Source organism: Bombus pyrosoma, linkage group LG12, assembly GCF_014825855.1.
Source record: "Bombus pyrosoma isolate SC7728 linkage group LG12, ASM1482585v1, whole genome shotgun sequence".
Taxonomy (NCBI): domain Eukaryota; kingdom Metazoa; phylum Arthropoda; class Insecta; order Hymenoptera; family Apidae; genus Bombus; species Bombus pyrosoma.
Genome location: NC_057781.1, coordinates 2,088,880 through 2,115,130, shown reverse-complemented (window position 1 = coordinate 2,115,130; position 26,251 = coordinate 2,088,880). Strand labels below are relative to the sequence as shown.

General features: G+C 38.4%; 2 protein-coding genes across 5 annotated transcripts in view; one reads left to right on the top strand and one right to left on the bottom strand.

Annotated features, from left to right (window-relative positions):
- LOC122573812 (synapsin) overlaps positions 1 to 26,251 on the top strand; it is a 48,039-nt gene that overhangs the window by 9,129 nt on the left and 12,659 nt on the right. The gene's annotated exons all lie outside the window — the stretch shown is intronic.
- Positions 62 to 23,689, bottom strand: LOC122573814 (metalloproteinase inhibitor 3). 3 transcript variants are annotated; one of them, XM_043740706.1, is made up of 5 exons: positions 23,199 to 23,689; positions 2,778 to 2,904; positions 2,609 to 2,691; positions 2,296 to 2,532; positions 62 to 1,861 (listed from the first exon to the last, which is right to left on the bottom strand). In XM_043740706.1, exons 2-5 carry the CDS (start codon positions 2,902 to 2,904, stop codon positions 1,640 to 1,642), a joined length of 669 nt encoding a protein of 222 aa, XP_043596641.1. In that variant the 5' UTR covers positions 23,199 to 23,689; the 3' UTR covers positions 62 to 1,639. The 3 variants fall into 3 exon arrangements, with proteins under 3 accessions (XP_043596641.1, XP_043596640.1, XP_043596642.1); XM_043740705.1 differs by lacking the exon at positions 23,199 to 23,689 and adding an exon at positions 13,385 to 13,542; XM_043740707.1 differs by lacking the exon at positions 23,199 to 23,689 and adding an exon at positions 5,188 to 5,268.

Genomic DNA, 26,251 nt, shown 5'->3' with positions numbered 1-26,251 from the left:
TAAGTGATAGAATATAATTAAAGTAAGGTAACTGCTTAGGTCTGTATATAGAACGAACGAATATGAGTTTCTCGTTTATTTCCCATCGTTTAAGTATTATAATACTTTACAAAAGTTATCAAATGAAAGAACTAAGACTAAGAACATACATCGTCTCGTGTTACGTTCTCAAGCTAGGAAATGCCGGCTAACTTTCGTCGCGTCGCGCGCTTTTTAGTGTTTTGTACTAAAGTCCTACCCATGTACAGGGTTTCTGTTTCTCGTTACTCTTATCGAGAAACAATACATGATTACGCTTAGATACATAGTTGATAGGTTAGAGTACCTAACTTGATTGTAACATTTCTAACACAACGTTTAGCATCTTTGTGCTACCCTCCGAATAATGAGACAGCATGATCGTTAAAAGGAAACTTGAATTTTTTTTCGTAAGAAATTATATTCCTTAAACATTGTTTTTTAATACTATCAAATATCTCTTTTTCTTTTACTTATTCATTTATTTTTTTTTTAACTGACTCGATTGTAACTTAGTTTCAAATATTCAGAGACCTGTACAAGACTTTGCTAAAAATTAAATACGTGTTAACAGTTTCTTATATAGAAGAAATAAAAGAAGAAGAAACTACGTACAACGAAATGAAAATGAGAATAATTTAAAAATGTATAATATACATCAATAGTCTAATATATACAACTAAAAAGATGGCCAATCATCTGTACCTGCTATTTCAAATTTCACGAAATTCAGTCGATTCATATTGCGAGCCAACGTTAGCCTACGATTTAATTAAACGAAATAAGGTTAACAGCGATGATTAACGGTAGAATAGGAAAATTTCAATCTGAATCGATACGAACAATGTTTCTTTACCGATGATTCTTCTCGACGCGGATTAATTAAACGTTGAATACATTTAACGATGTTTATTATTCGGTTTGTGAAAGAAGTCAACAATTCCGGAATAAATATTATCGACGGCCGGTTAAAAAATATTGATAGAATATCAATTATTACAAACGCGATGAAACAGACATCGAAACATCAAGGAAGTAATTTATCATGGAAATGCAAGCCGTTTCAAGAGTTTATATTATACCCCTGAATAACAGCTTCCCCTCAGCTAGCTGTGTACGATTTTCCCCAATCGATTCCCTGCTTCGTGTATTTAATCAGCGTACAACTTTTGTACTCGTCGATATATAACTATCCGATTAATACTTCTAATGGAACGCAACAATAAATAGAGCATGACACGATGCAGAAATGAAAACGTTATATTGCGAATTAATGCTATCCCGACCATTTGACTTGGAAAATTTCTTGAATATTTAATTACTACAAATATTTCTTCTTTGAAGATACCACATCGGGTACAGAGTTCGCTATAACACACATTATAAGATAGCATTAATTTGTCAACAAGTTTACATGGTACAGCGCCAGTTTGCTGCATATTGGAACGCTCATTGCACACGAAGTAACATTATTCTCGTGGGGATTCTGCGAAATTTCACAAATACGTTCGTAAATCGAGGCGTGCTACGTGACTTGGCACGAGCAACGTCGATTTTTCGCCAGCGTGATCGATTTTCTCGTTCCACCGTAGAACTTTCGCATGCATCAAAATAGAAAGATTTAAGGTTCTCGCGCCCTCTGTTGCTCGCGTTTCTGTTGATACTCCTTGATGCAGTTCTTATAAGGAACCGACGGGACCCAAGAGCATCCAGCTGGTCCTGGCATGCAAACGCCATAATCCCTCTGGCATTCTTCCGGACCAGGTTTGCTCTCCCATAGACATTCTTTGCCATCCGTGCCTTCTAGAGCGGCACCCTTGGTCCACCAAGGTGTGTAATAGATCTACAATTCACGAAACGAACAGAGTGTAATTGAAAGAAAACAATGGAATTCTTGGTCAATAAGGATTCGATAGTATGGCCCATTGGTTAAAATAGATTATAGCTGAGATGAGAATTCGATCACATGCAACTGTCTGTGTCGTCTTGCACTATTGAACTAATCATTATTAGTGAAATGTTACAAGTCACAAGTCGTAAGAGATGGGAAAGGAACTCTATAAGTACAATTTGCAATGTGTTAATTTACTAACGTTAATAGTTGATAAATTACTGTAAAAAAGATCTCTAACGATTGATTTTACATCGTTAGTCGATTGACAGAATTTTAAATATTTTTCAGTATTAAAATTAGGATTTTTGCATATTTAGGAAAGTAATCGAGAGAAATGTGTCATGAAAGCTTCATATTTGTACAAATAAAAATTTCTCACTTACGTTACACGGGCAACCGTAACGATACAAGTGCCTGAAACCTTTTCGTTGTCTGCTCGTCACAGAACGCCAGGCCATCTTTATACCACACAACGATATGTTCGCCTTTTCACCATCATAAGTTTTGCCGCTAACAACGTAAGTTTCTCCAACTTCAAGATCCACTCCACATAAAACTTCCGACGATGCGGTCCATAAAATATTTTTCTTCAGGACGGTGTACGATGTCTTGTTGTTCACCTGTAATTAAAAAACAATCAGGTCTAGATCACGATACAAAACTGATAAGTAAAAATAGTGCAACTGCCATACGAACCTTGAAGATTTTATTGATTTTCACGCTATAGGCGATTTCATGCTCGTTCACGTTCATCATTTTTTTCACTCTTACAAGAACGACTATTATAGGGGAGAGAAAAAGATGCATGTTTATAAAGTAACAGAAGAGATCGTATTTTTCTAGCAAATTTCATGCAAATTCTTACCGAAATCTGAATTGCAAAATAGTATTTGAGGGTGACTGCTCATGCAGCTACAAGCCGCGACCCTCTGCAATGGAGCCAGCGACAGCGCTATGAGCAGAATGTACATCCAAAACCTTAATTGCCACATCTGGAAACGGAAGAATCGAATCAATTACATATTGAAAGTGAAAAGGAATTTCTGGATGTTTTATTGGTAGCAATAAAAAAGATGCATTAAATCTTATCAAGTATCATTGGAATTAGATTAAATGTTTATCAGAGATAAGAGTGAAAGGTAGAAATGATACGATAAAAGGCAAGGTAATGAAACGATCTTGAATCGAAGACACGTAACCATTGCAAGAAGATAATGAAACTTCTGAGAAATGCCTGTGCTCTCAGACAAGATCCATTTATCTCCGAAATCTGATTAAATGTATCCGAACGATCCCAGACAGTTGTCACCTGTCGGATACGGCGTAACGTATAACTCTATTCAACGAACGAGAAACTGACTGACTAAGTCATGAGAATACGTGTCTCGTTTTTGATGCAACAAACGAAGCATCGCGTCGCAGTGAATCATGACTGTTCCTAAACGACTAATCTGAATTTGCTATTGCCCAATCTAAATCTGGTATCTCGGCAGCCCACCTGCAAACCTCGTTAATGGAAATTTATTCAATCCTTGCAGAGCTGTAACGTGTGGTTAAATTGATGTGCGAATTCTGCGAAACTGACGATCAACAATTGTTAACACGAGGTTTTGAATAAGCTGCCACTGACCTCAAACACGAAAGTAGTGTTACGAGTAGAAACATCAATCATGGAGGACAATGTTATAAATTCATTCATAACACCGAGTATAATGGGGAAGAATCACCTTTGGAACGACAATAAACGTTACGGAAGCGCTGCAATTCGGCCTAGTTTATCGACATCAGCTGGGCCAGGTCTAAACATAGACGTAAAATGGAAACCGAAGTCCAACACGGACCAGAAACGCCGTGAGCCGTTTCAAAGATCGTATTGACGATACGTTTCCTTGGACTGCGAGAATAGACCGGTGGACAGCTTAGAATCTAGGCATTCCTAACGGAACCAACTGGCTGCTGCAGAACTCTCTTCGGTAACTATACTGTGATTACGTGCATCGATAAATTCCAAATGAATTGTTGGTATTTACACACACACGTGCGAGCGCGCACATACACACAATACTACTTTTATAACTAAGTTTTAACTAATTAACTAATACTTTATACTATAACGGAGAACTTAAAGAATATGCTAGAAATCTTGAACTACTTTTTAAATTTCTAATAAAAGTTTCTAATCAGAAATAAATTCAACGAACGAATTAACAAAATATTTCTTATGTTGATGTAACAAATCAAAGGAGAAAATGGGGTGAGACATATACGCCCTCTATATATGCGTTCTATAAGGACTATAGGATAGATTACGGTAAAAAAGAGATATTTTTTAAACGTAAGTACGATAACTATTAATAAAAATTGGAATTGGAATACGAATACGCACATAAATAATCATAGCAATTCAGATACTGAAAATAGTCGTGCGTAGTAAACAAGACAAAACAGTAATGGTAAACAAAGTAATTTTCCGATGCCATAAAGATTTCTTTCCGTAATGCTCATCCATTTGTTAGAGAACTCACATCTTTCACTAGTAACGCATACAAATTTTGATCAAGAAATTGTATTTACAAAATGAACGATAATGCACGAAAGCATGTAGTAGGCTCGGCCTATAAATAGTAAAATCGTGAAACATATTTGTTTCAGTAGGAGCAAAGAGGTTAAGACACGAACACGAAAACGATTTCGGTGAACTATATCGCCATCGAACTTCAACGGAATGTACTGAACGTGCACCGATCGTTAGCGTGCTCAGGCAGTCACGATATTCAACCCTGTATCGATACATCATGCTCGAAAATATACGTTTACGAAGCGTAACACACGGTGTTACTTCAAAACGCAAAGTACGTTTATAGTAAATGATAGGCAAATTCGTAGATGTTCTCGTTGCAATCATCGTTTAACACGCTTTCCGATAGCACTCATGCACTGTCATTGAACTTTTCGTGTGATAAACTTTCGTTACGCAGTGATTTTAAAAAATTTATTGGTTAGTTGACAAGCAGTTAGCCATTTCAGGCGGAATGAATGTTAATAGCAAAGGCAATTTGAGTGAATTGAACCACGTTACGCTAACGTCAGGACGCTCGTAGAGCCACTTGCTCAACTGTGTTTTCTCCGGCTTGCAAATTTGATTTTATTTGCGTTTCCAGTCTTATTTCGTGGTTTTATCATTGAGGGAGTTGAGTATTATATAGTACCACTGACAAGAAGCAATTTTACGTTTAACGATCGTAAAGCTCTGTCTGATTATTGTAATTACGTACGGAATATAGGGTGTCCCAGAGTTATGAGTTCCAACTTGAGTAGATAACGGACAATTTGCAGTAGCCATGACTGGAAACTTTCTACATAACGCAGATGAAAAATTCTATTTGATATACTGTGGTTGAGAATAAACATAAATTTAACTCGCTAGGTTTTATTCTGGATAGCATACTATAGGTGCCTGAAAACTTACTAATTTAAATATCCTTAGAATGCATATTTTTATTTTACATATTTGTACACATCATGTGCATTTGTGCATCTCTAAATTTCCTATAAATGCAAACAAATTCGCAATCTGATGATTACTTTCGAAAAATGTAATAGCCAATACTTTATTACAACAGAATTTCCTTTGTTAGGACGAAATTTAAATTTAACGTTATTAATTAAACTTCCATCGATTGAATTCACTTATCTGAACATGAATGCATATTGATCAAACAAAAAATCATAAATAGTCGGAGTAATTATTCAATTCCAATTACCCGAATAGTCTGTCGTGCAACAAGTTCAAATAAATGGTGTTTCACCGTTGTTATAAATTCTGCCAACTATTGAAGTTTACATTTCCAATTGGCGGACGTGCGTTTATGCAATTATCAGGAAAATGAATGTATCCGATCGAGCGCAAAGTGTATCGAAATGGTTAATTGCGTGCAAGAATTTTAACGGAGCCACAGTTCGTAGCACCCACACCCAAATGATGACACCGATACTCTCACGCAGCATTCATCCGATGCACTTCATGCATCATCACGCAAAACGAATTGATTGGCTGATGTCATATAGGCAGCTACGTACTTGCATTATTTTTATTTCCGTCGGCAATAATAAACATACGCGAATGGATCGTCCGATCCACACCTCGTGACGCATTGATATGACGATCTATTGCGCACCCAAACTATTATTCGTCAAACGCATCACGATTTACACTGAAAGTACGAGTATTTGAACACTTATCATAGAAATCTTTCATGTCCATATTGTATGTGTTATATAAAACGTTTTGAAATTTCATTAGCACTCTAAGAAGACACGACTGTCATAATTATATTGGTCAATTTTGAAACTCTGAAAATATATATACTATATAGAAACTAGAAGATATTTATTGCATAGGTATATGTATATATGTATTTAGTAAAAAAATTAGTATACACCATGCATAGCTTTCTCAACTGTATAATAAGTGTCAAAGTTCATTATACTGAATATCGAGGTTTATTAATATAACGGATAATTGACTTCAAATAATTTTATGATCTCCGGAATATATAGTTCTACCAAATATGTCGTAGTTTCTATAGATATTTTCAGATTTACTTCAAACATTACAAATACGATTGCGATAGTCATGTCTCATAATAGTGTTAATGAGATTTCAAAATGTTTTATATAACACGCAGAAGTTGTCTGCAACTGCTTAAATATTTTCGTGAGCCTGTGTATTTCGTCTGAAATTTAGTTATGACGCGGCTTTGTTTATGCAGTTGATCATATAATTATTTCCCGATCGAACTGTGCTAGTTTGGTGTTAGGTTTGCAACCCGATGTGAAGTGAATATTACCCGATACGCTGAGGACGGATTCGATTTCGTCCTGCTCCAGTTCGAGCGAGTCTTGTTTCTACGCGTTAAGTTGTGGTCATGGTTGCATTCAGAAGCAAAGTAACTGTTTGAAGATTTGTGGACTCGTTTCAAGTTACAAAAATTTCTTGGTTAACCTTTAGTTGAAGAGATAAAATTAAGAATCTTATTTCGTTTCGAACTTCCTGAAAATCATAATTTGGTTGTAAAGCATCGAAACTTACGGGAGATCTGTTGGATTTTTTTTGCGTGAAAAAATTAAGACGTTCGAGGCTCAATTCGCTAAAACCAACGGAGAGACATAAAAATGTTTACGAAGACCGAATGCGACCAAAGGTGAACAGTATTACCATTTCGTGTTAGCAGAACGAGCGATCCGACTGGCGTACGATGTACGAAGTAATTTACGATCGATAATTCTGGCTTGAAGATTTGTGATTGCACGGATGTAAATAAGTGTGCAAGGCTACGCCAATTAACCTTAAACTCCGAATAAGTTTATACACGGCGTAGCGCTGTTGAACGTAAATGAGCGTCAGACCACGCATACTCGCTGCAACTCATACTTATGGTAATCTAAAACGAGCATACATATAAAGTGCAATAATATAACTTCTCCGCATTTTTCTCGAGTCTAGTACAAGCGCAAGGCTAAACGTTGCGATAATTCACGCGCATCGTTGCTACGAACGACAGATTATCCAGAAAAATCTGCAATGGTCCGAAATTGGCAGGAATGCATGGTACAAATACCAATCAACTACACGGACAGAATTATTAAGACAAGTAATATTTTAATATCTTCGATATTTGAATATTGTCTCGCACGATATCTAAACAATTTTAAATTGTAAACAAAACAAAAACAATTGTTAAAAAAACAGACGTTTAGCTCCAAAATCAAATATACTTAGACAAGTTTAGTAACCTGGGCTGGTTTGACAACGAACTGAATATTTAAATTGTTTCCCTTATAAAGTAGGAAGGTTTTCGTTTGATTTACGTTTACAAAACCACGATGAACTATAACATTCGACTCTCATGACCACTCTTACGGCTCTTCGATGATGAAACATCCAACTAAGTTACATAATAGTCCTATCCGAGTTAATATCTATTGATTCAGCATTTCCTTATCGGGAGCATTAAAATCACACTCATCCCGCCTGCACGTGACTTTACGTAACTATACTGGTGCGTTCAAATACGTGCCGATTTATATCGGGTACACCGGCGAAAGGATTGCCTCGTATCCGGTCCGGTCGTAACGTTTATCGCTTTCGTATATCTTCATTAAGACGGGAACATCGGAACGATGCTGTGCGTGATGATGTCGAACGACCATGTTTAGATGGTGCACGCTTTAAAAGGTCATCTCGACACAGAATTCCACGAGTCACCGTGGCGAAATGACTTGAAAATGAACGCGATGCGTTGTGGTGATTCAAAGCGATCAAAGCGCGTCATAATAACGTGTCGAGTGCACTTCCTGTGATTGTAACGACGTTAACACGTTTACCAGATCTTTTCTTACCTACATACGTGTGTCTACTTTCTCCGATCTCGCGTTTTCATTTGCGGCGTATCGTTGCAACTTAGACTCCCTGCTACTCGAGTTGCTCGCGGAGATCGTTATTCCCCGTCGCGTCGAACCGATTAATTTACGTTCCGTTTCCGTCTTATTCACGAGCGTGAACTTGAGCTGATTTTCTTACCAATAAATATCGCGCGAACATGACTCTGCGAATAAAAAGTTCGTTTCTCTTTTGAAATCAATGCAGTTTAAGCCGAACGCAACTTGAATTATGAACAATTGAATGTTTAAAGTTCGAAAAATAGTTTGAGAAATATTGCGTTCGCAGAGAAGTGATTTCTCGATGTTTGATCATAGTGAGAAAATCAGTTTCAAATGTTTCATGTTTTTCATAAGTTTACAATAAGAAATTGTATTCTATATTTATAAAATACGGTAAGGTATAAAAATGAATATAGATCGAGCAGTTTCTATAGTTAGACGTAGAATACAACAAAGTCTCTTCTTAGTCAATAGAGGTAACAATATTGTATTAGTCTTTCTCGTCCTTACTATACTCCAGATGGTATTGTCAGGTTACCATCGTTTTAGATCATTACAAAATTATTTCAATGAAATGGCGATAGTACTTACTAAGAAACTTCCAAAACGATGACGCAATGGTAGAAAAATTACACTAAACAGAACGGTCAAATAAATTAACATCATACTAAGTTGATTTACTGCTACATCCTCAAAATCGACATTACTTCTTCATCTACCTAACATTATACGATGAACTGGAAGTAATATTACACACGGTAGTACAAAAGAGCATCTAGGAAGAATTTCTTTCAAAACAAGGAAGACAATCGCGGCAGTAATTGAATACCGACTTGCATCAGGCATTCTTGCAATTGTTTACAAGATACAGTGGGCGGATTTACGCGACCATTAGAATGCGTTCTCAGCAAGTTCTTGAAGTTTTATATTACGTTACAGCTGACAGCAACGGCAGCGACAGCAGCTCGTATCAAATATACCGGGGCGTGCACCGGCTCGCTAGTTCCAAGCGTGAAAATGTTCATCGTCTTACGAGTTTACAGGACTCCGATCTCACGAACAGGAGAAATATATCGTGTAAACTATTATCCAAGCAGCCAGATGATAATATTGTGCTTAACTCAACGAGTATATTTCCTCCGAGTGGTTCAAATGTTGAAACTTTTATCAGAAACGGAAGAGGCGTGGAATATAAAACCCGTTCGATTAACATTTTGCCACGGTAACAAGATTGAAAATTAGCGATGACATAAAATCATAAATACGTCTATAAATCGTGAAGGTTTATCGAAGCGTATATTGAGATATTCGAGACGCTATTTGGCTTTTAACATAAATTATGCTTTATAAAACGCTTTCTCATTGAGTTAAGATTAAGTGAGAAGGAATAATTGTTTACGGATCGAATGAACGATTGTTCTTTTGATTATCAAGACTCGCAATTAATTATTGCTCGCTTCAAGAATAAACGGATTGCATATCGTTCGAACGAGTTTCAACGTTATGCCTAGATTTAACGAACTCCCGATTTCGAAGTAGCACATACGTTAAGTCAAGAACAATTGTTCTCGTTATCGTTACCAGAAGTCATTTCGCTGGATTAGAATTCTTGGAAATCTTTCTGAAAATACGCTCGGTCTATTTTTGAATTTCAAGAATAAGAAAAGGTTAGTTTCCACGTTTCTGGGTAACTTCGCGGATATTTGAAAATTCAATAAACAAAAAAATGAGATAGATAACATGTAAGAATTAATTAGACGTAAGCATACAGCGTTAAACATTCTTTGATGCTCCAAAAAATTGAAGAAATATATTCGAACATAAATTTTTGTGGTCGTCGATTTTCGAGCTACGAGATTGCCTCGTGAATGTTGAGTGGAATTTATAACGAACCGCATCTCATTAAAAGTTAATAACAACTCTTTAGTGGCAAAGAGACAGATTAGGCTCCTGTACGGAATCAGCTAAATCGACGCGACGTAGAGAAGAAAGTTATAAAAATAAATTGGCGAGCATTTTTCAGTAAACGACGTATTGTACATTTTAATGGTAATCACGATGTACTTTATTGAAGAACCATCATTTTCGTCAGTATCTACTTACATATTCATTAATTCAGCGTTACGTTAACACGCGGGGAATATAATGCCCAAAATTTTCTCTCAATGAATTGACTGGCCTTTTCATCTCGCTCTGGATAAATCGATTACTCGCTTTCGTCACGTCATCGACCATGAATACCGGTTTAATCGCTATACACCAAACAAGTTATATATATAAATTTCATATGTAAAATTTCAATTTTTAATCACCCTCGAATTCTATTCTATTTCTGAATATATCGTTTTTTACAGAATGTACAAAACTTCATTAATTAAACATAAATAATCCTAAACATTTCTTATTTGCTTGAAGTAGTATGTCACAGTTAGTAGTCACAGTAATGTCAGTAATAAGAGCAGCAAATCAGAGCGATGTAACTTCTGCGCACACTTAACAAGAGTGTGAAGACTCAACGTTTATGTGAATAGCAATTAGCATCTCTCACAATCGGACAAGCTAAGTGCTGTACAGAGGCTTTCAAACACGTCGTTTGAAGTTCATCGCTGTGTTTGCTAACAGTGCATGTAATTAATGCGCAAGAAATGACGTCTCGCATTGACGTGCACTTGCGCAATTTCATGTGAAAGATGTGAATTAAATTGCATGAAAAACATTGCCAAGAATTCTTAGCGTATTTGCAAAAATATTTTTGTTCAGAAATATCATGAAATATTTAAAGAAAAGTTGAACGATGCTTGAAACGTCCTGCCCCTAAGACAATGCTCTCTTGATTCAAATATTCGTTATGTTCATCATAATTCCGGAATGTGGCATCAGTTGAAAAATCATGCAAATCTGGAAACATATTGCGTAAACGAAATAGATGTGTATGTACATATAAAGCACTGTATTCGCATGTTGCTTTAGCGACTTATCTTTTACTTTCTATTCTTATTTATCTAAGAAAGTATATAAAAGGTGTACAATAAATAACAAAAAAAGGGCTCATAACAAAAATGACCTTTATGCAGGTTTGCTTTTCTTCAGAGGAACAAAAAAATACTCTGACATCTTTAATTTTTCTTCTATATATTCAAACTGTTTGAAATAAAACATTTATCATATTACACAATTGTTGTCAATGTATTTGTACTTATTATAGATGGTTTAGTTCATTTCTTTTTTTTTTTTTTTTTTTTAGTTGTAAGACAGAATATAATCTTCTGAATACTATATTAAATGTATTATCATCTAAATGGGCGGAAAGCTTAACAGGAGTTGTTTTTGCTAATTTGTCCCTCAGTTACCACGTTTAATATTATTTAATTACTAAATGAAAAATATTTTGTATAGCATCGATTAGCAAACAATCGATCTATATTCTCATCTCCACGTTTAAAAGTGATCTAAGTGTCGAATAATGCGAACGCAGAGCAACATTTTGTTACAATCTAGATAAAAATACACTGAAGTAACGTCCAACGTCTGGCCATGCGTCGAGTAATAAGATAAATCTGCAGTTTTCCTCAGAAACAGTCGAATCATTTACGTTCTAAATCCGCGGCTGCAAGTGCACATGCGATGCAGACAAGTATTAATTATATGATCGATCAATCACCGGCAAATGAATGGTCGGATGACGACCGCCACGATGTCACGAAGCGCGCGTGATTTCGAATCATCGCCGAGCGAGAGATAAATCGACGATGGTACCGATCGCTGATTTACATTTTCCGAGCCATTTGTCGCAAACAGCGTTCGATTAATGAAAACAATTTAATAAATGGCCACTCGATCCTGAGACACGCGGTACTACTTCGAATACTGTGCCATAGCAAGTGTTGCAAATTGATAATTGCACCGAGGCTAATAACAGAGCATCACGCGTGCCGCGAAATGCGCACGAACACAATATGTCACGAGGATAATCGACGTATAAATACACATCGCTTATCGTTATTATCTGACATTCATCTAAAGAGCAACTAGTTTTCACCTGAGGCGGTTCATCTTCGATGAAAGTTCATGATTCAACCGGTGCACTGGCAGAAATTAAACAAGCTTTTACTTCGAGCTAAGGCTCCGAAACATTGCAGTATTTCGATACCAGCCATTTGTGATTATTTTATGGATTTTTGTTTCCCTATCTTATTTATACGTGTGTAAGTTTTGCACTTACACACGTACACAATGTGTGTGTGCAAAAATGGATAAGTTCGAGAGAAGAAAACGATTAGTGATTCTAAGAATTTTCTCGTTCACCGTATCATGCGTGGATAACGTTGATTGAAAGTAAATATTGCTATCTTTTATGCTACTACACCGCATATGTAATATTCGTGATGTGTACTTAAGCGATAATCCGTAGAAATCGTTAAGAAGTAAAACAGAGAAAATGAAAAAGATATACATTAGCTTTCGTAAGATGGGAAAAATAAATTGACGTGAAAGTCGACAGTTATCGCTTGCGGATGTCTATCGCTTCTGTCACGTTAACCTTTGCTAGTTTACACGTGACCGTCTATTAAATTGAACTGGATGAACTCACTCTAGTTTCCACGGAATGTCGAAGCTTTACTTGGCCGCTTCTAATACAATCCTAACATACCGATATTTCACTCGATTTAAAAATCTCACGTCTCCAAATTCACTAGATCACCCAAAGGAAGAAAGACGAACAAAATACGAATTTTTAAAAGAATTTGATTTCTAAAAAAAATTCACCGCGATTCAATTATCAATCATGAATAGACTGCGGATATTTATGTAGAAACAAATTTTCGTGATCACGACTAAATAAACGATATTTCTTTTGCTTAATAAATATTGTAACGAATATTCTACTTCGGAAATTTTATATCGCATCTGTAACTTTTTCACAAACGTATAAAAATCTGCAGTCTAATCGTGGATATCGAATTTTCACAATTCACAATTCGTCTCCAGAATTTCGCGAACGTCGAATCGAGTAAAAAAGGAACGAACCTCTAGAATCGAACGTTTCCAAAAATAAAAATTCGCGTAACGATGGCGAAACGGAGCAGCAACCAGGTAGAGGCTTCTAAGACGCCCGTCAAAGCAGGACTGCCCCAGTTCCATCGTATTACCGCTATTATATTCCGCGGCAGCATCCGTACATGCGTGTACGCATGAGCTCTGAGCTCGTGTATACTTGCCAGCTCACTCACTCGCACGTTCGTCAACGCGAATATACTGTCGCGGCGTGCAGAAGCTACGAAGCCGAGCCGAAAGAAGGAACGCGAGACCATCTAAACAGTGATTAATCATAAATTTGGGCGTTACGTCATGTCGTGACCGACGATACGTAGTCGGAAGTGCAACCGACTAACCGACGATTACGTCGATTCTTCTCAGTAAAGACGATGGATCGGTGTTGCAGTCGATCTTACAGATTTTAATATAAGCCCGTTTCATTTATTATTTCTGTTTGTTTGTTATTATTTATGACTATGTCACTGCGATCTGCGAATTGGGACGTATTATTAGAATGAAACAACTGTAAAATTGATAGATCGTTAGATTTGAATTTCTTAAAAGCCACACAGATCGTCTCTAGTCGTCACATCAGTGTAACAAGTTACGACTACAGATATAGATTTTTACAATCATTTATGCTATCCCTAATTCATTTCTTTTTTATGATGTTAAATACTGATTATATAGCTGAGTAATAAGATTAAGAACTTTGTAAGAAGTGAAGCTGATCAATTTGGCTTCTAAGAGGCTTATTTACGAGATGATTTTGGAGTTAAAGAAGAAATTTGATAACTTGGGAAAGCGTATAGCAAGATTTGTGAGTCAGTTAGTTATATCTGGTACCACATAAATCACGATTCTTGTATCTAGTATTAAAACGAAACCATGACATAATAAGTATATTGGATATGTGCATATCTCTGATATTTGTATTATATTTAAGCGGAACAATGGAAATCAACATTGTATTGGTTCATATATTTATCGCTGCTGATAAATATGTAGTCTGAGCTTATTAAAAAGATTAAAATTTTATAGACGTACATGTAAATACGTTATCAGCGTGTCACGCAATTTTGGGTGTTTTGTCAATAAACTTCGTCAAAATTTCGTCAAGACGAGCTGCAAAAAGATGATAACGAACTGAATGATATTATACACTGAACAATATGCACAGAAAAAAGTATTACGAATTCCTCGATACGAGATTCCAGATACATACATCTTCGTACATATGCCGAGAGTTTGCATCAAATTCGATATTCTTAACAGTGAAAACGGAGATAGCGATATGTCTTTTAATTACATTTCGATATCGATGCCACTACTTGGGACGATAGCACGATTAATCATGTATTTGAACATCGTGTCGTGTTGCTCGTTTACTGTGCACGATCACATAGGTACGTATACTGAAGAATTTACTACATTTGACACATACGTAAGTACTTTGTTATGAACGATACCAGAGGGAGTACGGATTCAAAATGAAGCTTGAATTGCAATGAATTTCTCTATGGTTTTGCATAACTGCTCCACGATACCCGCTATTATTAATCCAATGCGTAACATTGCAATTTCGTTACGTTCAGCGCAATTTTTCTCCAACCACATGGAAGCTCGTGAATCAAGTTCCTGCTCTTCGTTCAAAAGCTAATAAACAAATTCCCCACGGGAAACATGTGTAAAACATTAGATACGATCATGACGAATCAGTCTGTTTTTGTAACCATCCGGGATTCGACTTTGTAGAATTGTTAAAATCGATCTCAATACCGTTAACGTTCCAATTTCCCGCGGAGGTTTGATCAGCGGGCAAATTGACAGGTCGAAACGTTTTATTATGGTAATCGAGGGAATTAGGGTAATCACCGATGCAACGAGGAAAGTCACGGCGATAAAAGTATCCAACGCTGCTCTCGTGGTGTTCGCGTCATGAATGCGTATCTATATTTACAGTGTGACTCAGTGTAAATAACGAAGGAACTAACGCGATACTGGTGGTCGACAATTTGCGCCTCGTTAAATCGGCCGCTATTGCGACCCGATAACAATCCGCCAGTCTTCATTTACCGGTCGAAATAAAAACGTAATCGCGCCGATTCACCGTAATGCACGCACGAGCTGCATTAATTCGAAGATTCGTAAGCGTAGAATAATGCACGTCTCGTACGCTTTGGAAGTCTCTACATATGATTCAGCATCGATCCTGGAGGATTACGTTAAGATGTAATTTCGTGAACGACTTTCGGGAGGAGAAACGAGAAGACGGAACGATTGTCAAGTAAATTTAGGACGGTCTACGACAGATGCATAAGACAGCCAGGCCTTGGGTGCTATCGTTATTGATAGTAAACGGAATTTTATCGCTTCCACAAAACACGTGTTTGTAGAATAAAGAAGAAGCATGTTCATGGAAGTGTTCGCATTTGTGAAAATAATCATTGGCAAAGAAAACGTCTGGCTATAAATTGCCAAGAGGAAATCGTCGCAAGTTGCATACAACCGGTTGGGGAAGCAGAGAGGAAACAGAATCAACGATCAATTTGCGAGAAAAATCTGGCCTTAGCTTTGCCACGAAATTGCGTGCGGGCATGTTTCGTGCACGGTTTAATAGCGATAACTGTGCTCTGCCTTGTATGTAAATTGCGGTTGGTGAACAATGAAGTATAATTTCGTAGTCAGAGCGCAAATGGGAAATTTGACGTGATTCGATTCTAAAAACGCGAGGTTTCTTTCGAAATGGTCTGGTTGATAGGACGTAGCTGATAGAGAGCTTTTACCTTGTAAACAATGGTACAGATTAGGCTATTAGCGACACTTTCTATCTTGTGAAACTTTTACTATATCATTATGCAAATTCGATTGTTACGGATAAAACGTTGAAAATCATAGTAATAACGAATCACTCACGATATAGAATGAAGAAAATGATCGACCTCGGGCGATAGCGCGTAGATGGGTACGCGATATATTTATCAGAGTGTTTGGATTTAGTAAATTACTGGACCAAAAATATAGGGCAGCTAACGACACAGAAATAAATGGGCAGCTATTTTCACGCGCATCGAAGAAATAAAAGTGTTTCAAAACAGCCCGTGGGTCACAAACCGCTGACACGGATTGTCTGTATCTATTTTTAACCAGACAGGGAAAAAATAGAGCCGCTGACTGACGAATAGCTCTATCTTTGGTGCGAATCTACCGCGAACAATTACAACAATGTACTTATCTGCGTGCCAACGAGAAACATTCTAATCCTTTTATTTATCGAACGAACGACACGATGTTCTTCTTATTGGAATTAAATACATACGTTTCTATATAGATTAGACGACTGTATCTTTATAGTTTTCAAACTTTTAACTCCGATACTCTAAGGAATGATGCGTTGAAAGTTAATTGCAATAAGATTATGCGATTCTGTGTAAAACTGTTTCTTATTAAACAATATCAATACCACAAAAGTGAATGTACATAGGCGTATCAAAGCAACCAATATATTTTAGACCTCAAGAATTGCCTGCCCACTGACGACAACTCATGAAAATAACAGATGAAATCACAGCCGATTATTATCAAGCGTGCACTTTGAATTGCCAGCTCGAAGCGTGGGTAGAGGAGAAAAATGTAGACTTCCTTTGACGCGGGTACACCATTTGCATGGCATGATTTCACGGAACATCTGTCAAAAAGGGAGCCGCGAATCGCGTCTCCTCCTTCGCCCCGTGAAAGGAGCCGCGCGACTCCGATACTGGCTACAAAATATTGCGTGGTACATGTGAAGAATGTATTCGGGAGAGTTACATGTTTGCCTATAACGGGTAATTAATTCTCCGTACGGATTTACCAGGCATCGGGCTCGGTTAGAATTTCAGAAAATCGAATTTATCACTGAAAGTTCACGTGGCTCGCGTTATATACGAATAGTAAATCTGCGTGTGTCGTTGGAGCTGTCGTGAACTAACTCAAGAACGAATAGATTAGAGAGAAATAGAGAGAGATGGGGGAATAAGGGAGGTGAAAAATAAGTTGAATACACGAAGCAACGACGGGACGTCGCGTTTAACGAATGGCTCTAATTACTAAAACGCTTTCCCATCCTAGAAAACATCTCGTTCCCCGAAGCGTCGTTGCAAAAGCGTTCTATACACGCGGTTCGCCGCAATACTCCTCTTTCGCGTCGATGAATGAGATTGCTGGCCGCTGAGTCACTCCGCTCGTAGTAGTGGCGTTAGCTGGCCCGCGAAAGAACACGACAGACGTCAGAGAACAGAGAGAGAAAGAGAGAGAAAGGGAGAGCTGACTACCTCTAAGTATCACTCGTAATAGTCGTAATACGTGGCTGAAATTTTTAAAAAGGCCCGCTGACTGATCGTGCACGACGTACGAAGGCTTTCTGCGTATGTACACGAACTTGTCGATCGCTAACTTATGGCGATCGATGCCAAGGACTGACTCAACAGCAGCGATCCGCCTGCACTTCAAAGCGGTCCGCTTTCTGCTGAAAATTCATTCCTTCTGCCAACCGATTCCGTACTTTCCGCGAACCACGACCGCAAAACATCGCGCTCACCAGACACTGAGGTGGGAATGCAAAGTCGTACGAGGAATTGTTTCTATCGATACTACGAAGCCACTTGTAATTTGATTACTCAGTACTAAAGAATGTCGAATAAACAGTTTGTTTAAAGAATACCTTTTGCCAAAGAAACCGCGAAACGTGTACCTGATTTCATATTCATACGGAATTCGCTGTACGAGAATTTCACACAACTCTGGAATACCAAGATAGTAGAAACGCGACTGGGAAACATCGTGATACTATTATAGAAACGTAGAAACACAGTGATTCAAGCTGCTAGGATCTTAATCAATTTCTGTTGCGAAGACTTAAGGAAATGAACGTTTCGTTGGTTGAAACTTACGAATATACCTTTTGAAATGAATGCAACACGTGCAAGGGTTGTCGTACTCTTTCATTACCGCGGCTTAATGCTTCAGCCGCGCGTAATGCGATCGGTTCTTCGTGCCAACGAATAATAGCGAGCGTTAATTAAAGCTCGCGCACTCAATTATGTGTGCCACGTAATCTTATACGCGTTTACGGGTGAATCCTCCTGAGCGCGTGCAGAAACTCACGAAGAAGATTAAGAGGAAGAAGAGAAAAGGAAAAGGTAAAAAAAGAATGCTAACCGCGGGCAGAAAGTGCATGACTAGACTGACCATATATTTGTGATGATGTAACGGGAGAAACCGCAAAGACCACACCCCGACGATACCGCAGCCACGTGCTGTTTCGTAAGCTACCGACTTTTAGGCAAGGCCATTGCGATGCTGCTTGCTCCCCATAACATGTTTTTAACCATTCCATAGCGTACATCCTGGACATTACCTTGAGATGCAGCAAGTAAGATTCGTGGTCTGTGATTCATATCGGTATTTTCGGAATTATATATTAAATGTATTTTTATGGTTATGTGGTGTTAGATGTTTAATGTGGGCCAAACTGTACAATCACCTTTTTAAGATATCCATGACTTTCATCCTGGCTATTACCTTGACATGCGGTTATAAGATGCGAGTGTTCTGCAAATTATGTATTAAATGAATTTTTCTCACGAATGCTTAATGTAGTTTAAATTGTAGAAATTATTCGAGTTCGCGGAGTAACTATGTTACCATTAATCTGCATTCTCTGTATTAAGGACCGCTGGTCTGTCGAAGGTTCTTGAACCGCAAGCGAAGTAATTACTGCGTGAGAAATATAGCACCGTGCGATGTTTCCGGGTGGACAAGAAGAGTAAGTTTGTGGTCTCGGCAGTTTCACGAGTCCGTCGAACGTTGTTGCTCGTTAGTGCAAACAGCAAGACCGTATCTCGCGTCTTGGAACAGTGCAATTGGGAGCAGCTATGTTCACACAGAGTGACAATTTTAATTGATCGAGAGAACGCGATCGAAAACAGTGACAAACAATGTCGCATTCCATTAATTTGGCCGACCTTCGACTCAATAATGTCACGTTTTGATAAAGGAGAAGAAAGAAAGAAATATATATCGGGGAAGGACAGGTATCGCGAATTCCACGGAAATTATTAATTTATTATTGGCGCCAGAGACATTTATTGGATAATAGCCAAGGATGTAGGAACGTCGTTAATCACCAACATAGCTTGCGCGCATTCGCGTAGTCGAAAGTGCACAGGACCGGTTCGAATGAGGTCGTGAAATAATACCAGAACTACGAAAATAACGGATGTAAAACGTTGTTAATTCGTGCGACGTAAGAATATAAGTATAAATATTACCAAACGCGCGGTAACAGGCGCCGGATAAAGAACGCCTCTCGTGCACACTGTAATCAGGATCGCGGGACGGACATAAAGCAGCGCTATAGGCATAAATAACAAGAAAATTGCCAATAACTCTGAGACGTACGTTCGAGTCTGTGGTGCGTTTGATCTCGGAATAGTTCAGGATTTATCGACCAGATTCCCAGATTACGCTATCTCCAGTTGCCATGAAAGAATAGAAAAGAAGAAGAAAAAATCCGAAAGAAGAGGAAGAAGAAGAAGAAGAAGAAGAATGGATAGCGAACTCCCGTGGCGTTATCGAAACGCAACACTGTACACAGGCACTGTGTCCCCCTATCCTCTGTACATCGTTGAACGGCGCGCGTGCGATCATGAAAACGGGCTGCTATAAATATTCGATTCGCTGCTCTAATCTGTTGGCGGACGAGGTATACCAGATCTACCAAGTCTACAGAGAGCCGTCGCTTATTCTTCGAATGGAAATAAAACGCGTGTAGAGCATAGGTAGACATAGTGGACGGGTGACCATGCGAATACGCGGGCCTAATACACGTTTCTGAAGAAACGTACGTAGATAGCTAGGTATACATAAGCGGAGACCGGCTGGTTGGCGCCACTCGGTTCTCTCATAGCGTATCGGAGAAACGCGTAATAAACGTAATATCATACACGCCGATATGACCCGTGCATTACGTTCCCTTATGAGAGTCGAATCGGGGGATTATATCTTCCTCTTCCAATCTCCCTTAATCGGCGTATCACAATACCGCGTCTCAACGTGGGGAGGTCAGAAAGGATTTATAACACGTCCCAGGCTAGTCGACCCTGTTTGTACTTCAGGGAAATCGCTTTAGTCTAATGAACAGCAACCACGATCATTCTCGATTGTTCCACGAAATCGTTCCTGGACACGGAGAAAGTGCATGTAGAAGATTTTCAATTGATACTTTAATTGACAATATCGTAAAAAATATTGAGTATTTTGTTCTATGATGGAATATTTTTGAGAACAAAGTGACGAAATCTTTCAGTGTGAAACGTTTCACCTCAATTCAAAACTCGAAGCTTTAATTGTAGATTCAGAGAATTGTAGTTGTAATTTGAAAATAAACTGGTATCGCTATCAAGTTAAAGAGTCTTTTTCTTGTACAGAAAATATTTAGATTTTGTAGATGAATAGTAAATTGCATAATTTTTTCGTTTAAATTAAGTAGTTTCTTTAGTATGAAATAACATAAAATTCTTTATATAATTGCATGGTACCGCCTTCTGAATGGAGAAATGCTCTCAGAATTCCCTTACAAGTTCTATGAGCAAATTGATAAAGAGGATAAGAAAGATAAGAATGAGAAACTTTGATTACGGTTACGTGAAGCATATCTTCAGACTCCATTCGAACAGAATGCCGTATTTAATTGTCACTATAATAACTTTGTTTCCAATGATGTTTGTTTGGAAGCGTATACAAACGGTTCATGCGAAAGGTTCAATCATTAACTCAACGCCACAACGCGGTGCCGCGCCGTGCTGGCAGGTACATTCCTTCGCACGAAAGGTACGATATAGCCAACTCGAAGTTCATGTCCTCATATTTTCTGTCGTCCGCTTTATCGAAATCGATTCCTTGACAGCATACCGAATTCGATTACATGGATATCGGTTTCGCCAATCGAACATTGAACGAAGCTTCTCTTGAGCTTTACAATATGCGATCTTCCTTTGACTTTCCGATCGAGCGTGGAAGATATAATCCACATTTAACAACCGGTTAAGTAAGATCGTCAAATTTTGATATTTAATAAAGTCGTCGGACGTTTAGTACCTATCTAACGTTAATGTATGATACTTAATGAGGTGTGCTCCACACGCTGAAAATGATAAATAGGACAAGCTAACGAGCAAATGGTTGTTCTCCGCCCTATATCGAATCGATGAAAAGGTGGATTGGATTTACGAGAAAATTTGTTCTCAAGAAATATCTACACAACCATGAATATGAAATTCCTTTTAAACACATGTTGGAAATACTAGCATGTAACAAATTGAAATGTATTATTCGAAACCTTGGTATCGCTTTCCTTAGTTCAATTCCGTAACCTTCACCTTGTTGACAGTAATTGACACCAAATTATTAGAATTTCGTTAGCATAAATTGAGGAACTTTTGAAATTATTCTTCGCTACGTATTACCCTAATAATTTGTATTATTTTGTTTATCGCGAGATATTGAAACTATAATGTATTTTAGCAAACAAGTAATGTAAACTTCTTAATAATATCTTTAAATACGTCTCAATTTACAGTTAATTAATTCTCATTCGCTGGGTAAATAACTTCATACATTTCTATTATCACAAAGGTATTCGGTATTATCGATATCGGCAAAATGAAGAGGAAAGGAAGGCGATCATAGACATTACCGGACACGATAGGTCGAACCTCGACTAATTAGTATCATGAATTATTCATATTGTGAGCTGTCGTTTAAAGAACATAACGATGACAGAATATAACGAGATGCGAGGGTTTTATTTGCGCGTAGTAGCAAGAAATGGCAGTTATTCAGATCTTTTTTCGAAAAACGCTGGGTACACGAATACCAGGAACATAATAGATGTTGCTGGATAGAATTAACATAATGAAACGATCGTAAAAGTCTACGTTTCTGTTATTTTCACGATTCGCGTAGATTCTCGCGTTTCAACCATGACATTCGTGGCTGGAATGTCTGTCTTCGCATAAGGTTCATATGACACAGTCTTAGAGCTAGCATAAACGATCTTGTACCGTGTTCATGTTGTCTGGTTTAGACTTATCGTTTTATTTATATAACTAGCGCTGCGAGATTCCCAATATTTAACAACAATGCCTTGAAACAACGCATAATTTCTATGTTCCTATCTAAACATCGGTAAATTCGCTGCCAGAAACGTGTAAAACATAGACTCGATTGTCTAGAACACATCAGTCTATTCGATTGAATACACTTTGATTAGAAAAGAGAGCCTCAGAGAACGCGGTTCTGCGTTTCCTCGGTGCACGATTAGCGAAGTTTATTTTGGCTCGCGAGCGAGTATGATGTCATCGTTTTGATTGCTACTACGATTAAGCGACAAATGTATAACTTGAGGCCAAATGGAGTCAAAGTGCAGCCACGTTTAGTAGCGAATGTTATTCTCGTATCTACTAATCTTCGAACGCTCTGCTAGAAAGTTTTATTGATATAAAATTTATCTACGGATCATATGGAACAGTAAATTGTCTGAATGATAGATAAATAACAGAAAGTCGTAAATATGTCGATAAAGTAATATATCGATTGATAAATAAGAAGCGAGTAGAGAAAAGTACGTTAGAGACACAAAGGTATATACAGAGGTATATACAAAGGTATATACAAAGGTATATCATTAAAGACACGATCAGTACAGGAACACGAAACCGCTTTCAAGTACAACGTGAAAATCGTACATGCGGTGCACAGATACCTTTCTTCGTGACCCCGCGTAGATCCTTCCGCTTCGGCTTTCCTCGTAAAGTTTACTTGCACTCTACCTTTCTCTCCGTTATTCTCCTTGACCTCAAAGACGCGCAATCATTCTTCGAAACTGCGAATAGTTGTACCAGAGACCGTCGACAGGTCGACGTAGCCGGTAGATCTTTCAGAAGCGACTGCCTCTCCGTGAGCCGGCGAGTTCCGCGTGATTCAATTCGCGTGCACCACGTTTTTCTCCTTCGTTTGCGGAAACTACTATCGAACTGATAATCGAACAAACACGAATCGTACTTAACGATGAGTGGAAGCTTTCCCGCAACCGTGTTATAAATAAACGATCTCGAGTTCGCCAACTATATCAGCCGATACACCATCGACCGTAAATGAGGACCGACTGGATTTTCACGTGTGTTTATCGATCAGCGCACACGTATACGTCCAACAAGAGCGGACCGTTCGCGCGCGAGCTTCGAAAAGCAATGCAAGCGCGAACGACACGGGAGCCTCTCGTTCCTTCCTACGTTCTTACGTCGATCTCGCTGCTGTTTCTGTCTCCCTTCCGATCCACTCCTCCTCTCTCTCTCTTTTTCTCCTACCCTGCTATCCTCCTCACTCCCGTTCAATCATACCTGTCCTCCATCTCTGTCCCCATTTCTGACTTTTACCATTCTCTCTCGCTCTATACCGTGTTCTCCTGCTCTCTCTTCCTCTCGGAGAACTTTGCTCGTTCCAGCGTGTTACCCTCTTTTTCTCTCTTTCGAACTCGATCATCTTTTTTCATACCTTTCCCCCCCCCTCCCCCTCATTTCTTTCGTTTATCCCTCTTGTTTTCTCGTTACCTTCCTCGTCTACTTTCCTCGTGTCCTTGCTCGCTCTTCTGTCCTTCCTTCTTCATCTTCCGCGGCTTCTTACCTATATCTTCGTCACGCATTTTCATTATCGTTCTCCTCCTGTCCCGATCCTCAACTTCCCCTACCATTGGAGTTTTCCCCCTTCCAACGCTCTCATCCCCCACTTTGTCGGTATACCTTGCTCGCTTTGCGTCTCCTGCCGGCCACCCACAGTCCTCTTTCTCTTTCTCTTTCTCTCGTCTTCTCTCTCCGTTTAACCGATGCTTCGTCTTCCTCTCTTTCTCTCTCTCTTATTTCGTCGATCTACTTACATTTTTCTTGGCCAATCGCCCTCCTCTTCCCACAACGCGACCTCAAGCTTCACTACGTGCCTTCCTTGTTCGCCAAAACGCGCTCGCGGGGGTTCCACTCATCACTGTTTGATCCACGATTACTATCATTTAATACGTCCGCTGGCCTTTTTTATAGTTCCCTTCACGAAACACGAGCTGGGGAGGGCCAGAAACATATTTTGTCTTTGAAACGCCCGCGAACGTAGAACAGATCGGTTCTATTAGCATTCAAAGAGCCCTACCATAGCCTGCTCGGTAAACAGAGACTGGTAATATATGTCCATAATGTTTATTCGCTTGATAAACGGTAATTCACATAAATTCGATAGCTTGTGGTTTCTTCTTTGAGTCTGATGATGCTTTTTAGACGAGATTAGCTACATACATTTTTACACATTATATAAGCTTCGTGGTTGGAATGTTGGATAGCGGGAGGAATGCAGATTTGATTGGTTTATAGTAATAGGATCTTTTTTCGTTACATAATTTAAAAAAAAAAAAACGCGGGGTGCGTATTCATTCTTTATTGAACAAAATGATAATTGATCAAAATTCATAGAACTCTGTTTCTAATTTTTCAGTAATCAGCATTTCTAAAGATACATTGAAATGTTTAAAATAAAATTATACAGTAATTAAATTATGAGATATTAGATAAGATGTTTTAATGAAAGCGGAATTTAATTTTTTACGTTTCTAAATTTAAAATATGGGCAGAAGTCGATGATGGTGCAGAACGATTAGAAAATCGGACAAACGTTATCGAAAGTGGGTGTGACTCGTCAAATAACCTTGGATGGATTATCACCGAAAATTTCGCAGCAGATACAAACGTTGGTTTCGCGGACGTGAACGGCACATTATTTTTAGTGCGTTCAAGTACGACGAACAAAATTGAAGGCGACACCCCTGTGTATGTCTGCTCTCGGAGTCCTCGACAGTCCCCTCGAGCACGATAAATGATTTATCTCCGTGTCCCTCGCCGTTGATCCCCGTCGTTGGTGTTCGTGCCACGGGGGAACGGACACGCGTCCAGCGGTGCTCAGAAAGCCACTTTTGCGACACCCACGTGCCGACATAAACACGTGGATACGATACGGTTTGAGCACTGTCCATCGGAGAATCAGCGCAGCCAGCCTGCGGTGGCCGGACGTGCGCCCATGAGACGATTCGTTCAACAACCACTTCCTTTTTCCACGTCGCTTTTAAACAGCTCCGTCATTTAGTTTCCTGAATTGCCATGCGCTTTGTGACTATTAAATATTTCACAAACTAATTTCATAAAGAATTAACGATCGATTAACATTTGAATCATTTGTTTCCACAAATCCTCTCATGCGTCCACGAAACAGAAAGTAGAGAAAATTGATGAAATTATATAAGATAAGCATCGATCAAATGCTTTGGTGTTATTTCAAAATTATTTCAAAAAAGTTGTAACGTCGAGTTATTTAACTTTGGCCTGAGAACGACTCATTTTTTTGTATCATGAAATTTGCAAGGAAGAATTCTGAGAAAGGTAGAAAATATTGAACGATCAACTGAAATTTTAAATTCTGAAAGAGAGAATGCGGTAGATTTGAAAAGAAATAAACTTTGTGTCTATTAAACGTACGAAAAATTTCATGGGAAATGATATATATATATATCGAAGAATCGATTGACATTCCTCAAGTTGTCCTAAGTTCTGAGAAAAACTGGACGAAGGAGATTAAGGTCCAATTTAAGTGGAGTTATCCACTTAAGCTCGGCTGGCTCCGATTTGTTTCTTTTAACGAGGAATTCCTTGGTTATCTGCGCTAACGGGATAACCAGGAGAGAGCGTTCACATTTTATGTCGCCTTCACCCTTTTTTCCTAACT